At 38.7% G+C, this 17,579-nt stretch overlaps 1 protein-coding gene across 50 annotated transcripts in view; it reads right to left on the reverse strand.

The window, feature by feature from the left end:
- SORBS2 (sorbin and SH3 domain containing 2) overlaps window positions 1-17,579 on the reverse strand; it is a 395,454-nt gene that overhangs the window by 65,596 nt on the left and 312,279 nt on the right. For 43 of the 50 annotated variants that reach the window (XM_053254397.1, XM_053254425.1, XM_053254418.1 and 40 more), the window contains 3 exons: window positions 16,311-16,355; window positions 13,829-14,006; window positions 13,273-13,387 (listed from right to left, as the gene is read on the reverse strand). In XM_053254397.1, coding sequence (XP_053110372.1) covers window positions 13,273-13,387; window positions 13,829-14,006; window positions 16,311-16,355 — 338 coding nt within the window. The remainder of the gene's footprint in view (window positions 1-13,272; window positions 13,388-13,828; window positions 14,007-16,310; window positions 16,356-17,579) is intronic. The other 7 variants (XM_053254437.1, XM_053254432.1, XM_053254407.1 and 4 more) reach the window with 1 other exon arrangement.

Consider the following 17,579-nt stretch of genomic DNA (forward strand, 5'->3'; position numbering starts at 1 on the left):
AAAATTTTAATGTGTTTTAAACGTGTTTTTATCTATAATTTTTATCTTTTTATGAATTTTAAATGTGCTATATTGTATGTTTTAATTCTGTAAACCACCTAGAGATTTTTATACTAGGCAGTACAGTAATCCCTCGACCTACGAACTACTCAACTTACGTTGTTTTCGAGTTACGAACGACAAAAAGACCGGAAGTAGTTGCTTACCGGAAGTAGTTGCTTACTCGACCTACGAATGTTTAGATGCGGCTTCCTCGAATTACGAGTGCTTTGAGACTTCCGTGGTGCACTCCTCGACTTACAAAAATTTCGACCTCCGAACGTGCGTTCGGAATGGATTATTTACATAAGTCGAGGGACCACTGTATATAAATTCAATAAATAAATAAATAATAAATAAGTAATAGTCCACCATTCTAGCAGCTAGCTAAATGCTTCTTTGGACACTGGCGACAAACTAGATGTAATGTTGAGTTCTTTTTCAAAAGCAGCTGTGGGGACCCTAATTTGAATCAGGGTTATGGCACAGGGAGAGAGGATACTAATCCTTACTCCCTATTTGCATTTCTGATCCAAATCACACCACCACCACCTACAAAAGGGAAAAGGGGTGGACACAAAATTGTGCCCCAAGTATTCCCCTCTGAGGCCAATAGTAGCTTCAGGGAAGAGGGGAATTAGCACAGGATTAACCTCCTTACACACCATGGCCCCAATCCAAACCAAGCCCCGCTGCAGCTGCTGTTTGAGATGCAACGTCTGACTTTTTTTTCTAATCACCTTTGCTTTAGCCCTGATGCTCATAAGCAGGGCATGAAGTCGATAGCTTCCTCCACGTTTGCTGGTATAAGGTTCAGAGGTAGATTGCATCAGAATATGCAGGCTCTATTTAGCTATCATGATCAATATATGTTAATCAACCTGTTCTCCATAGATTCGTTTAATGCTTTCAAAAGCTTTTTAAGACAGTAGCTGCCTGATTTTTTCTCCCCTTTGGTCCCTGCAAACGTGAGAAATCCGAGGGGGAGAAGGCACTGCAGCAAATTTGAAGCAAATGGGTGATGCTTTTTGAAAGGTGTAATTATTTAGTGGGGTTGACATTTGGGACTCGGATCATACTCTGTCTTCTACTCTATTTGTGCTATTAGGCAAATCTCAGTCTCACTGGCTTTGTTTTCTGTAAACTGGATCATCTAGCAACAAATTTAGGAGCAAAGGACAGGTATGATGTTCAGATCTCAGTCTCCACCTCCACTGCACTCAGTCTACTCAGTCTTGGTACCCGGGGTAAGTCACTTGTCTCCATCTTGTCTAGCATTCTGTTTACAATAAGAGCCAGCCAAATGTCTCAGGAAATTCATAAGAAGGGCATGAATGTGATGTGTTGTCTCTAATTATCCTTACCGCCTGATATTCAGAGGAATATGGCTTCTGACTACAGAGGTCCCATTTAGCTATCATGGCTGATACAAAAGATTTCTGTGGGAGGAGTCATAATGGAGCATGAATGAAGGACTTTCAACGGCCAGAGCCAAGAGACAGTTTGGTGAGAATGGCTTGATAGAGCAGGTGGGACTATAGAAGACTCACTTTTTGAAGTCATCAGATTTCATTATCCAAATGTCCTGTGGAATGGGAAGATCTTTACTGCTCATATAAAAACCTATTTAATGTATTTGTATACCACCTGATATAGAAATCTCCAGGCTGTGTACAGTTAAAACATAATATAAAAACAATTAAAATGCATAAAATGGATAGCTTATCAAGTCCCTTTAGGGAAAAAGTTCCATAGAATGAGCAGTGTAACAGGAAAAAACTTTGCTTCTTAACAGCCAATCTGGCCTCAAGCCTTAACTAGGCCATTTTATTTTAGTCTTACCTTATGGATACTTTTTTGCTTTCCTAGTTAATCATAAATTGAACTAATACATCAAGAGGTTGCACATTATATGTGCCTTGAACAATGAAGAGCTCATAATAATATGAAATCTTCATATCTTCAACATTGTCTATGCTAGATGTGTAAGTGCACTAGGAGCATACCCAAACTAACATGCAGATTAACTTTTAAATGTATTTAGCATTGTGCTCAAATGAAATACACTTGCTCAACTGGCTATTTAGTTTCCCAACTGGTACATCTGTGTAGAATGTGCTAGCCCACTGCGGCTCGATCAGAGGTCAGAGAGTAAATGCTGCCTTTCTGACACTTTGTAATATGTATACACACATATTCAAAAGCTATTTTTGCAATGTAAGCTTTTTGGCTCTTAACTCCTCACTTACAGCTATGTGTGTAAACAAGACAGTAAAAAACAGAGTGACTTGATCTGTACAGCCAATGGTTTATGTGCATAAATGAAGAGGCAGTTGAGGTCTCAATTAAAAATAGAGCTCTGGGTGCGTGCTGCCACTTTTGGTCCTGGTACTAATTTTCACTTGACTTTTCTATATATGTCCTCTTTTGTGGGGGTGGGGGACAGAAAGTGAGCTAAGCTTTAGGGTTTTCTTCTAACACCTTTTCGGTTGTGGGCCTTCGGCTCTGGAATGCCCTCCCTGAAGAGCTTCGCCATGCGCCCTCCCTCAGTGTTTTTAAAAAACATCTTAAAACACATCTTTTAAAGGAGGCTTTTTAATATCATTATTTTGTTATATCTGGTAGGTTCTTTAGCTTCTTATAATTTTCAGTTTTAATTTGAACCTAATAATGGTTTTTAATCTAACTTTAAAAAAATTAATTGTATCTGTGTCTTATGTTATTGTTGTAAGCCGCCCCGAGCAGTATTGCACCGGAGGGGTGGGGTATAAATACTTTAAATAAATAAACAACAACCCCCAGCCCCCCAAATTTGCAGAACTGTACCAAGCATAAAACCTCCAGAGAAATTGGGTGTTGAGAAACTCTGAGATGGAAATTCTCTTGAAAAAGTCATTTTGGAAAACTTGAGAAATTCCCTGCACCCGTTCTAAAAAAGGAATCAGTATTATATCTGTGGCAATTTTAAATATTTGTGCAAAATTATTTTCTAAAAGAAATGTATGGTAATTGTAGCATATTTGCTACCTAACTACCCCAAATGAAGGTAAACACATGCCTGTGTTCATAACTTAGGGCTATTTCAGATGCAACATGGATCCTCAGTTGAATTTGTGAAACTTCACTGTGCTTTTCCATCCGAATTCACCTCTCAAATTCACCCAAGGTTAAATTTGGCCAAACAAACTGAGCCTTGAAACCATGGTGTGTAGTTGGCTTGCTGGTTTTAAGTGTGGCTGAATTTGCCATTGCATTGTGTCTGAACCAACCCCTAGGCTGTTTTCTTGACCTGTTGCAAGAGGCTTGGCACAAAGCAACCGAGAAACAGCAGTGGACTGGACGAATGACAGAGGGAGGGGCCAAATAAACTACTATCGACCGCAAAACAAAGCACATTGCTGTCGGTTCATCTGTGGAGGTAATTCTCCGCTTGTTTTTGAAAGCTTGGTTAGAAGCTTCTGTGGCTTTGTGTTTCATCTGACAGGGTTTCTATTAAGTAACACAACTAAGTAAAACTAGTAAGTGGTGTGGAATACCAGATTCAGGATAGGCGGCTCCTAAGAAAAGCCTACATACAGATTTATGTAGACATATTCAAATAAAAAATAATAATTAAGGAAGTAGTAGTAAGTTTATTACACTCATAGAGCAGCACAACAATTAAGCAAAGAATAGAACAATGGCTAAAAGAGACATTTGTCCAGACTAATTGTGGGAAGACTTGTACTTTTTCAACAACATTATTAATGGTGCATTCTATAGAAACACACATGAAAGTTAATAGGACGACAAGTGACAAATGGAATGAAATGCAACAGGGAGCACTGGTACTGATTATCATAGTCTAACTTTTGCAAGAGAGGGGAAAAAACCAGGAAGCTAAATAGAAGCAAATCAATGTTAGGTTGGAGCATGTTGCACAAATGGCACCAGTGACTTAGATGCTTATATGCCACATTCTCCGTTATGGAAATGCTCAGCGGTAGAGCATCTATTTTGAATGCAGAGGGTCCCAGTTTCAATTCCTGGTATCTCCAGGGAGGGCTTTGGATTGGACAGGAAAAAGTCCTATATGAAACCCTGAAGAGCCACTGCTAGTCAGTGCAGGTAAATGAACCAATGGTCTTTCTCAATATTAGGCAGCTTCCTATGTTCCCATGTCAAAATGATACTCAATGATGCATATGAAAGATACATCATAAGAACAATCCACATTAAAAATTTTAAACAAAAGCAGATTGCATTAAGACACTGAAACTTTCTAGTTCTTGTTTTTGTTCCAAACACTAATTGTAGAGAAGGCTATCATTTTGCCATATCAGTTAAGATGATATAACTGAAATGGCTTGATATAACTGGCAAAATGGGTCTCAACTATTCAGCAAAGTGACTGAATATTTTTCAGAGAGGAGATTTTTCCAGTTAATTTTGGGTCACAATGAACCGTAAAAACTTCAGTTAATTGCATGTTAACTTATCACCTCTGTGTGATTGGAGGGCTGTTCCTTAACCAATATTGTTCTTCAAGGTAGGAAGACCATCTGTTTTTGCTGAATTGACAGAAGGTCATGAAGTCATACTTCTTTCTGAAATGTGCTGCATAGAGGAAAGTTGTAATATGAATTGAGTAATAGTTCTCTGTCAGGATATCAGTATGAGCACTGTACAACTGTTTTTAGCACTTCTTGTTCTCCCATGAGAATGTCACTCAGGGCCAGACTAGTTGGCTTGTTGAGAGGCTCATGATTGGATCTCCCATGGTTTTTAAAAGTTAAAAACAGCCACAGGGGGCATGGGATCAGATCAGGGCCTTGCCGAAATGTGGCATTTCTAGTTCAATTTCAAGGAGCTTAAAATAACATTCCTGGTTGATATAAAGTGCCTTTTAGGAACAAATACACACACTGTATTTTCTAATAGCATGTATCTAGAACTAGAGCAAAAAATAACTTACACTCTGTAGGGTAGAAATGTCCAAGCACAAAGAATACTATATACCTGCTGGTTTTGAGTACAAACGTTTATGCATTTCTTCTGTTCAGAGAGGCAGGCACTAAAGCTCCTAAAAAATGAAGCAGTAGGTGGCCAGATAATTAGAGGAACACAGCCACCAGACTATAATGAAAACCATGCCTTGAAACCTTTAAATATCTAAGACTTTCTGCATATTTCATTGATCACCTCATAGCGATCAATAGTGATCCACTATGATCATCTCATAGTTAATCCACTACAGTGGTCCCTCGACTTACAAACTACTCGACATAAGTATTTTTCGAGTTACAAATGGCAGTTTTAGATCCGGTTTTAGATGCGGTTTCCTCAACTTACAAATTTTTAGATGGGGTTTCCTCGACTTACAAATTTTTAGATGGGGTTTCCTCGACTTACAAATTTTTAGATGGGGTTTCCTTGACTTGCCTGCCTGTTTACTGCCTGTTTATTCTTGAAAAGAAATGTTCCTGTGCAGTTTGCAAGCCTTACTGGGGGTCTGGGTCTTTTTTCTAGGCTCCGGAACGCATTAATCCATTCCCAATGCATTCCTATGGGAAACCGCTTTTCGACTTACGAATTTTTCGACTTACAAATGTGCATTCGGAACGGATTAAATTCGTAAGTAGAGGGACCACTGTAAATCCAAATTCAAGTAGGGATGAGGGACTGTAATTTCATTCCCAATGGACAGTTACATGGTTCCCAAATGGCTAACATTTGATACTTTGCAAATGAAGCAAAACATGTATGCACATTTTTTTTTAAATTTACACTATACATTTTATATCCCACTCTTCCTCCAAGGAGCCCAGAGCGGAGTACTACATACTTGAGTCATCCAGCAAGTTTCATGGCTGAATGGGGATTTGAACTCGGATCTCCCCGGTCCTAGTCCAGCACTCTAACCACTACACCACACTGGCTCTTGACTACAATGACTACAAGAGTCTTCTGTGATAAGCGTGATAAGTGGTTCATTCTGCATAGAACCACTACAAAAACCTGGTGAACACTGGCCATTTATGGTATGCTAAGCCTATGCGATAGTAGGAGAGTCAAAAACGATTTCAGTAGCCCACTTAAGGGGCTCCCTTTCACCATTCTCTCTTAGTACCAGCTTTGCACTTTCATCCAGATTGCCTGAAGCAAGGATAGGAAAGATGAGCTTCTGTTCTTCCACTACTATATATGCCATAGTCTATCACTAACTTTTGCTATCTATGTCAGACAAATGGGTCAGCCTCTACACAAGAGAATAAATGGATAAAAGTCTGACACACAAACAACAACATCCAGAAAACAGTGGCATAATCTCTTAGGACACACTGCTGCTGACCTTAAGGTTATCCTTCTTGAACAAATCTTCAAAAGGAAACTTCAACGTGAAACTGCTGAAGTAGAATTTACTGATTCTGCTCAATTCAGAATTAAAACAGGACTGAGTTTCTGTCCCATCACAGGTATTAAAAGAGGATCACATAGCTAATATTATATCACAATGGTTGCTGCTGTGAATGCGTTATGTGTATATTTTTAGGCTCTGCACAAGAATATCGCAGACCTACTCTTAGCCCTTTTATTTCATGACCTATTAGCCAAATTGATTACAGAACCCCCTGCCCTTTCACAAAAACCCTCTGTGCTCACGTGTATATCTGTAGAGATTAACATTACACAAGCAACTGATGAAGTAGGCTCTAGTCCATGAAAGCACAGGGCTGGTTTGGACAAGACACCTGCCAGCACACGTGAAAAAGACAGGGTTATGCCAGGAGCCCACCAGGACGTTGGCAGATGTCCCACTGTGCTCTTGGCATGTCTCTTTGTTGCATCAAGGGGCTGCTAATCTGAACTGCGCCTCTACCTGTTTAAACCTGTCCTTATTGCATGCACTGGCAGGCACCATGTCTGAACTAGCCCACAGTAAGTCTGTGAGCTTAGGATGCCACAAGACTCTCTGCTGTTTGGGCTTCTATCTGGTACCTAGTGAGGGGAAGAAAGCAAGGTCCATGACTAAAATGTTTCTGATGCCTGGTTTTAAATTTACAGTTTTCCAGAAACTGACTGTCCCCCTCACGGTTAGTTTTATTTGTGTTGCCAAGTTGTGAGGCTTCTGCAGGACGGCAAGACCTACTAGCCTCTCCTGTTCCCAGGCTTCCCCAGCAATGAAAACAAAACATACTTTAAAGGTCACTTATGAAAGTTTATTTTTGTAGTCAGTACCTAAACAACATGTAGAATTTTGAATAAAAGATTCAAGGCACAGGCTGACATGCAGCCCAGCCTTATGAGAGCAGAGCAAAAGCTCAGTCCTTGCAAGGAACTCATAAATTAGCTATGTGTGAGGCTTGTCTAGCAAGCCCAGCATGCAGGGAGGGGGGAAATGACTGTTCTTCTCTCCTCAACCCACAAAGGCCTTTTTATTTGCCATGGATACATCCTTGAGGGCTCTGTAGTTCATGTAAGGCTGCACTGTATGTCAGCCACTGGCTGCATTGTTTCTCCCTGGTTCACTCCAGACAGTACACCAACAGTGAGCTACCAAGCTCAGCTACACATACTCTTCAAGTAAGTGCCCTGTACAATCGCTTGGCTCACCCAGCCCTAAGGCCAGCCCTGTAACCCTGACTGAATGGGTTGTGGAAGTGTGGACTGGACATGTCAGTTCAGTGAGGTGATGGACGATTTGCATAATTCATGATAACACTTCTGCAACAGGTGAGTTAACACAATTCTAAGGGTCAGTGAGGTCACATATTGAGATTGAGTCCATTCATTTCCTTTCAGCCTTTAAGAAACATCTTACGTATTTGTTTTTAGTTATTGAAAACTTGACTTCATTGTTAGTAGTAATCTACTGTTTTCGTTTTCACACTCTTTATACATTATGTTACAACATTGTACGTTTTGGGGCCAGACCGCTGTCACATACACCTAATATTATTAAACAGAATTAGGGATGCAATCTTTTCTTCAAGCAAGATCCAGTGCCTTTAAGAGCCATTTGACAGGCAGAGCAAAACATGCAGAGCTTTTCATGCAACCGTATTTCAGCACATGCTGAATTTCTCCTGTCATGAAGCTTTTATAGGGGCAAAGGTTAGAAAAGAAGGTGGCAACCATATACCAGGGAAAAAGAAAGGCAAGGAAGCCATATATCCATTGCGGAAGTAGAAAAAGCAGCATGTTATAAGTGCAGTGAGTGACTTGTGCTTTTGCTTTCCTGCTTCTATATAAAGTGTAAACTGAGGCTGCAAGTCTCACATATATGCCTATTTTATGTCCAGCACAACAACATACTGCCCTATAATAATTCCATTCACATTGGTTCTTGTCAGATTTCAATCTGCATTACCCCCTAAGGTAATGGAAACTAATTTCCCACTTCATGAATACAGTATAAAAATAACAAAAGTCCAATTATATTACACTCTGTAAATTGCATTTCTTTTGTCCACTAATTTTTCAATTCTGTCAAAAAAAAAAAAAAAGCAATACCTATTACTTTATGCAAATGAACTTTTTTTTAATTAACAGGCGTCATACAATCGAGATTTTTAAACTAATGTCACATTAGCAGCTTAGCTTCATGCTAATTGATTTAGAGGCAGTTCAAAAAGAAGTGATTTGCAGGACGCAGAACTATAGAACAATATTTCCAAGTCTCTTAGAAAAGTATAGCATTTCACAGTTCTTTTTGAACACTTATCAATACAATTACTTAAATTAATCATAACATAAAAATGTGCAAATACCTAGCCAGACCCGGACCTCAGAGGCTGCCTCTAAAGAGGAAGTGGAGCAGATTCCTGTGAAAGCCTCCGACACTGGCCATAGAACCAGAGCTGACCCTGTAGGAGGAGCTTGAGATCCAGAGAATCTGACATTCCCGACCTGGACCCTGAGATCCACTAGTCCCCAACTGTTTCCAGGACCCCAACAGCAATGGCAGCAGTAGATCAGGACCAGTATTCAGAACCTTCACAGGAATGCCCTCCTCCTGGCTACCCCAGGCCTCGCTTTGATTAGCCTATTCAGGATGAGGAAGCAAGTGTAGGTGCAGGCCTTGGATCAGGGCCAATCTAGCTCCAAGAACGGAAGGAGCTTCCTGGTCCAACCTTTCAGTTGCAGCTGGGCCTTTTTTGGTAAAACAGTTCAACTTGGGAAGCTCTCTGGAGAGCCTTCTCTCAAACGTGCTACTGCACTGAATCTGCTGCTCCAACTTGCCCTGTGTTCCTGACTCTAGCCTTGCTCCAGTTCCAGCCTATAATCTTACTCTCTGGTAACTCTATTCACGGCTGCACTCTGCCTTGTCTGCACCTGCTCTAGCCCCGGCAATCACCTGGTTACCAAACAGAAAAGAAGGAGGCAATCCTATACCAAGAAAACAGAAAGGCAAGGAAGCTATATATTTGCCTTGCATACAGCCCTTCTTGCTCAGGCTCCGAGCATTGACAAAATGCTTGGGGTACTAAGCAATAACTAAAGGTTGAGTATCCCTTATACGAACTGCTTGGGAACAGAAGTGTTTCAGATTTCGGACTTTTCCAGATTCTGGAATATTTACATATTTGTAATGAGATAACTTGGGCATGGGATCAAAGTCTAACACGAAATAACACAGTATTTTTTTTTAAGGTTTTATTTATAAGCATTGAATTTATGATAACTACAGGTAGCTGTAAATATAATGAAAACTAAGTCGCAATGAGTCGGTGCTGCGGGTGCATAACGTGGTGGTTTCCGGATTTGGGAGCATTTCAGATTTCGGATGTCTGGATTAGGGATACTCAACCTGTACCAAATAGACCACAAACAGACTGAGAAAATCAAAGGAATCCATTAAGTTAGGGTCACATTCAGTGTAGGGTACTCATATCTTTTATGCCTTTGGTACAAAAGCAGATTGAAGGGGCAATTCTAGGTGGGAAAAATAGAGAAGAAAGAGTTAAACTCTGCTCACTATTCTTCCAATTAAAAGTCAATAGTTAATTTTTAAAATTATAAAACACAAAAACAAAACTCTCAAGAAACTTTTAATGTGTCTTCCTAGCATTGTCTAGTTAGATGCTCAGTGGACAAATATCTGATGCATTCTTGATTGCAAAAAGTTATATTTACTGAATCTTTATACTTGCATAAAGTGAAATTGGCAAAAAAACCAACCCAGTTAGTTCCATAGTCCTGCTGTTATTCACCACGTGATAATTTTTTACAATAGAAAAGGCTGGTAAATTACCAGCCTCATTTGTTATGTGAACTCTGTAATTAAAATATCACTCAGCAAAAATTAAAATCAACCTCCTGCCATAAAACTGTTTGTAAATATACACCTGGCAAGCACTACTACATTTCTAAAGCCTAAAGAATCTTCTACATCCTTAGAACTAGTTTCTTTCAAGTTACCTCAAGTTCCCTTCTGAGATAAAGCCTTGTTGCAAAATTCCTCAATGGCTTAAATACATGTAACTGCAATGTAAGCCATTGTGGTTTTAATCCCAAAGTGCCAACCGCCATATCTAAACTCCACCCTTCCAGGATTATTATATTAGTAGGCTTTAGAGACAACTGTTTCCTCAAATGTCCACATAGAATGTAATAGAGCAGTTACTGAAAGGGTTACAAGCAATGGAAGTAATCTAGAGAAAGTTAGATGTACGCCAGCCTCACTGAAATAAATGGGGTTTATCTGTGTGCAGAAATCCCATTTATTTGAATAATGCCTTTAAGGGCGGAACCACATGCTATGAGATGCCATTAGAAAATGGCAGTTCCATGTCAAGTTCTGTTTCGACCCTATGTATCATACAGTATAAAACTTACTTCATGCCCTCCAGATGTTTTCACAGAAGTACATTTCCTCACTCCTCATACATATGCTTGGCTTACTCTTGAAATGGGCAGGAAAATCTTTACCCCATAATGACAAGAGGACATAAGCTAAGGGACACTGCATGCTAATGAATGCTAACAATGTGAGATGGCTCTTTTTAGTAGCACCTCACTGTTTCTTTCCACCCTTCTGGACTGCACCTCATGATGAAGTTGACAAACAAATATATCTATATCTATAGCTATCTATACACCCACACACTTATTTATTTATTTCATTTCTATACCACCTAGTATAGAAATCTCTAGGCGGTGTACATATACATACACACCCAAATTAATTCTAAGACAAGTCTTTCATTTGGTTCTTAGCATATGCTGAATAACATGTACTACATATATTTGATTCATGACATTAAAAAAACACTCATGATGTGCTATTTACACATTTGTATGTCAAAAGTTATTTTAATGGTCAAAAAGTGATTTTAATTCTATGGGAAAATACAGTAACAAAAATCCCATATTATTATTATTATTTAGATTTCTATACCGCCCTTCCAAAAATGGCTCAGGGTGGTTTACACAGAGAAATAACAAAAAATAAATAAAAGTGAAACACTTTCCTCAAAGGGCTCACAAGTAGTAATGGCACTTTTAAAAACTGTAAATTAAAAAAAAAAATTCTTTTTAAAAAGTGGACCATGCTCCTTCAAACTCCATACACGTAATGCTATTGCCATGTACTACCACCATGATAAATTTGTGAACTTTCTATAACTTTCTAACAATTGCAGAGCTGTTAATTTGCTTATGTTTCTTACTGATCCTAAAAGTTGGCTTTTTTGGACTAAAATCAATGAAATCAGACTGTCAGGAAGCGGACATTATATTGATTCTTATGTCAAATTTGATGATGTTCAGATTTGATCTGACATTTTTCTAGTGCACAGGTCTAAAATTTAGCTCAACATGAATGTGCAGTAGTTTTCACATTTACAGTAACTTGTATCAATACATGACATGACACCAATATCATTGACTGTTGCTGGTGTCTATCTTATATAGCATGGAAGTTAAGATGAGTACCTTAACTTGCAATTTCCATGCTTTTTAGAGCACATGAGAAAATGGAAAGCATCTTGACTGGAAGGTTTTGGGATGACTGAATTATACATCTTGAAACACAAAATATTGAAAAACCACTCCTTGATTGACTGAATGAGGAATAATGTATATAATAAGCACCCTATACAATATATTTAGCCTGGTCTATTTGGACTGGTAACAGGCGACTAAAGAAAAAAAAAGATCACAATGTAACACAAATAACAACTCAGCAGTAAGCATGAAAATCAATCCTAAATTTCAATTTCTGAAGAAATGGTTAACAATACATTATTGTGCCAAAAAAGTGATTGCTCACATGCTATATATTTGACTTAATAATAAAAAATTGATATTTAAGAACAATTGCTGCTTCTAAATTAGGCAATATAAGTTGTACTGTTCCAGCTACAACTGAGTCAGCTTCTGAAGAATGAAGAAGAGTGTTGCTTTGCCTTTAACTAGAGGTATAAACGATGCTATTGTTACAATGTCAGTATTCTGCTGAGTATGTTTGAATAAACACAATTTGCTCTAGACTAGATATATGCAGTCAAATGTGCTTTTTTAGATTACTGGAAACATATGTTAGTGTTTACATTACCGGAAATATGCAAGCATTATACTACAGCCTTATTAAACATGCTTATGAATAATTCCAAGAGGTGCAGACCTTCTAGCGTAGAAAACCACAAAGAATTTTTTTAGTAATACTAGTGTATATTTAAGCTATTATCTGTGAAAACACCATCAACATAGATTGTGAAAAAACAATGGATATTTCTGGAATACCTAAGAAACAATGATTCCATATGCATGTGTAACAACTCTCATGTTACTTAAATATGTGCTGGTAAAATTGTTAAAAAGGTATAATATTTTTAAAAATCATTACAACATTATCATTACAACGGTGAATATCTACAACAAAATGCTCAGAAGAATATGCAGATCTATGCAACAAGCAAAAGTGAACATTTTTCCAAAGTAATTCCACTTTTTTTTTTAACTCCACAAAAGCAAAACAGATCAAGAAAGCCATACCAATCTACTAAGTAATTCTTCTCTTTCACTTACAATTGCTCTCTATGTATCTATCTGTTCTTCAACCACAGCAATCAATCTCTGAATTAAGGAAATAAATACTAGGGATTCCCGCCCCCCCCCCAAGAAACAATTTATATGCAACAGACAAAACAATTATATATTTTAATTTAATACTAGAATTTAATTTAATACTTTGAATTTAATATGTCATTGAACTGTTCATAGTTCTAGAGTTTGACCAACTTTGCTTACCGGTCTTTCATGTTCAAGGATGGAGGATTTCCCTGGCTCATATTCAAAAATACTCCTTGGTTCTGAACGGAATTTGCGTGTGTCTACTTTTCTATCAGGGGGATCCCAGTCATTTCTGAAAATAAATAATTGATAACCCAATAAAATTGCCTTCCTCGTCAAGCTCAATGGATACATGTATAAACAGCAAATTTGTCTTCTCTTAATAGCTACTGAAAATTGGAACATTAAAAGGTAGAAATTTTTACTGACTTTGGTGTACTCAAATTGCTAGTACAAATATATGTAAAGTCATTTTTCATACTAGCATAATGTTAGTGACATTATGTTATTTCACAGTCAAGAAGGAAAAAGCACTTTAGGTCGCTAAGTTATCTACAGGGAAGCAACTTGCCCTTCAAGTAAAACCACTTGCCACGTGATTTAGCTTGCACCAAAAAATCTGAAATAATGTATTACACTAGTGCTGAATTTGCTGCTTGAAAACTAAATGCCACAAAATACTCTGAATTTGCTGCTTCTGAATTTTATGCCACACAGAGACCATGAGGCTTACTTCTCTGGTGCAGATCTTTGCCGTGGACGGACTGGTGGTACAGGAGGGGGTGGAGGTACAGGGGATGAAACCTTAAAGGATTCGGTGCCATTGTCAGAAGTACTTTTTGTCAGTGGCCTGTATGTCTGAGTCTTCGCAGCAGGATGTGCTTGAGTAGAAAAGGATGGGCTGAAGTTACCTAATGAAAGTTACAGAAGAAACACAAATGTAACTATTAATATCGACTGATGTAATATAGGTACTGATTATACAAATGCTGATTTAACAAAGCTGTACTGTGAATTGTCTGTTGTTCTTACTGGAGAATATGCATATACAGGAGGTCCCTTTATGCAGGATTCCATTCCTGCCAATTAGCATGAATATGGAAACTGCAAATAAAGAAACTACCCCTATGGGAATCCAGGGGTTAGGTTCCTTACATTTTAAAAATGTCAAAAAAGCAGGAAGGGAGGAGAAATAAGGGTAGAAAAGCATAGTACCATGTTCTCCAGGAATGCAACCAAAATCCTCTTATTTTTCATTAAAAAAAATTTTTTTAACAAAAAAGAGCCACAAAATGGCTGTGCTTGAAGATGGAAACCAGAAATGACATCAGAAGTCATTTCCGGTCACTCAGGAACCACAGATAGGCAAAATATGCATATATTTCCTGCCACAGATAAAGAAACTGGGTCTCTAAGACCCATCTGCTGATACACAAAACCGTGATCCGTGAAACCATGGACGAGGGTCTCCTATATACAATGAACACTTGTAATCTACAGGGCATGTCATATAAATTAAAAGTTCCTAAACCTATTGTGGAGGATGAAGATTAATTCTCCATTTTGTTATAGACTGCTTATTATCTTTCTGTTGCTTGCATTTTGAAGTATTTGTATATAGAGTAGGGCAGAGAGAGAGTCGGACCTGCTACAGGAATCAGAGAGGCCCAGGGAAAAGGCTGATCTGGGAGCTCTGGTGAGACAATTTTGCAAGGGCATATTTTGTTCAATTCTGCACCTGCATTTTTTTCTAAGCTCTAACATCCATACAGCTGTTTGACATTAACTATGTTTTTAAACTAGGTAAATGTTTGAATCTTTTTTATTATACTTTTGTCTCTTTCTATCATTTTTAACCTACACCCAACTGCCTTACCATACTATCAGTTTTGAACACCAAGGCTGGTTGGTAGAGCCAGCCACAGCAATAAAGAATTCTACTGGGTGGCGGTGCTATAGCACAGAGCTGCCTGAGGCTGGATCGCTGACACCCATTTACTTGGAAGTATATGCTATTATTTGACTTCAATGGTACTTAAAACTCACTGGTCTTAATTCAGAGCTCTTCTTCCATACTGGAAGGCTGCGCATCCATTGCTGAGTCTCCTGTTTCTTACTCTGACATTGCTGACCATCTGTTTTGGTTGGGAAGGAAAGAAGTGATATGTGGATTCAGCCCCTCACCTCCCAAGCAGGTGATCAGTGTAGTCAGAGATGACAATATAGGGCATCTTGAATCATGAAGGATAAGAGCATATCTTAGAGATGGAAGTAGGGTGTTTTGCACTTAGTAGCATTCTTTTGTGTACTCTGGGGGACCTAAAAGGTGAATCTGTGTGCAAAAACCTCTCACACCCAAATCTTTCATTCTGACCCAGGGTGAATAAATTTAAGACAGGTCTGCACAACCTAGGCCAGGGGTGGGGAACCTTGGCACTCCAGCTGTTGTTGAACTACAACTCCCATCATCCCCAGCCACATTGTAGCTGGGGATGATGGGAGTTGTAGTTCAACAACAGCTGGAGTGCCAAGGTTCCCCACCCCTGACCTAGGCCACACCATACCAAATGCCAAATCAGTACCAAATCAGTACCAAATCAGTCTGTATGATGACCTGCCCAAAGATTGAGGACCTATCTGTTTCTGCAATCCAAAGCATAAAACAAGAGGTTTGTTGAGTCCTGGTAGCTGGTGAGCTTCATTCAAGCTTCGAGAGTCATGTATTTTGCAAGTCTATTGCGTTTTGAAAATGGAAATGCCTTAAGGGCTGGTTTCAATCCTATGTGATGCATACATCTAAATATAATCATTTATGGTTAGCTCTTAAGGTTAACTTGAGTTGCAATTTGCTGCTAAAAGCTGAAAAGGAAACACACACACACACACACACACAAACACAGAGACAGACACATGAATAAGAGTATATTAGCATATACAAGAATGCCTTTATTGATCTTGTTAAGCTGGAATCTGTCCAAGTTAGTACAAAGCATTGAAAAGACACCACTGACAATACATTTTGGAGGGTAAAAGATAAATCAAAACAAAGCTGTGGTATTAGGCAAATAATTGAATGAAAATCACATTCTGAGGTTCAACAAAACAACTATAAAAACTACTGCTATACAAGCACAATAAGAGCAGGACTCAGAGTTAGAAGCCATTATTAACACTAACAAGAAAAGACTTATGTGAAGGGAAGGAATAACTCCTACCAGTATTATATGCATATGCAGTATTATACATGTCTGTGTCGTCATCTACAAAAAGAAACAAATATTATAGTATTGCAATACCTGTCAGTTTATTACAGCAAGGCAGCTTTGTCTTTGCAAATACAAACAAAAAATTAGCAGGCAGTTAACTCTCTCCCTCAAGTATAGATTTTATTTCTATCACATACATTGTTCATCTGATATATATTGTCCATCTGATGCTGGATAGCACATGCTTGATGTATCACTTGGGATGCAAAATTATATGTTATTTTATTAGAGTATTTTGGCTAAGGTCAAGTGTTCTCGGCCTTTTGGCTGGGAAAGCAGTATCCTTTGTCTCTTCTCAATTAGTGGTTAATTTACAAAGGTGCAGGAGCCACTTCTACAAAGCTTCTTCCACTCCTCTGGTAACACATGTATGGAGTTATGATATGGCTAATTCAGGCCTGCTCAACTTCGGCCCTCCTGCAGATGTTGGCCTACAACTCCCATAATTCTCGGCTATTGGCTGCTATGGCTAGGGATTATGGGAGTTGTAGTCCAAAAACAGCTGGGGGGCCAAAGTTGAGCAGGCCTGGGCTAATTATATGGCTTCTTCTCATACAAACACTGCCCTGCAGGTCAGTGTGAATTAGCCAGTAGAGAAAAGAATAGTATAGCCTAGTTCAGCACTAACAATGGGTATTAACCATCTGAAGATAAGCATATTTATATTCCACAGAAGTAATTTCAGTAAGAAATTTAAGTACATGTTTAACTCTCTGCTGAAAGCAATATGACTTAAAAGTGCTTAACTATGACAGGATTGTGCTCTAACGACCTACCTAGCTAAACTATATGACCTTGCAGTACTGATAGCTCTCACTGTCAGCAATCTATTCTATAGGGAGTTGAAGGCTTTTAATAGCTAAGAAGATCTTATTCTACCAATCAATCTAGAGCCTCGATTGTAACTATGAAAACTGTCTTAGTATATGGATTAAAGAAGAAGAAAACAAAATGGCAACATTCCTTCCTCCTGACACTACCACATCACAGGAACATAGCCACCTCTCACTATGTGCTGCAGTTTTGCTGTATCTATTCTCTGGCTTCTTTCAGTCAGACTAAAGCACCCCTCACACACATCCACAGCTACAGGGGAGCTATTTTCTCTGGTGCTATTCCACACAACTGTAAGTCTCTGTGTGAATAAGTAGTGCAATCATTTGTGCAGAGCCAATTACTTGGGTCTTTTGTACCTCTTGACTTCCTTCACACGTGACC

The sequence above is a fragment of the Hemicordylus capensis genome, chromosome 5 (assembly GCF_027244095.1).
Source record: "Hemicordylus capensis ecotype Gifberg chromosome 5, rHemCap1.1.pri, whole genome shotgun sequence".
Classification (NCBI taxonomy): Eukaryota; Metazoa; Chordata; class Lepidosauria; order Squamata; family Cordylidae; genus Hemicordylus; species Hemicordylus capensis.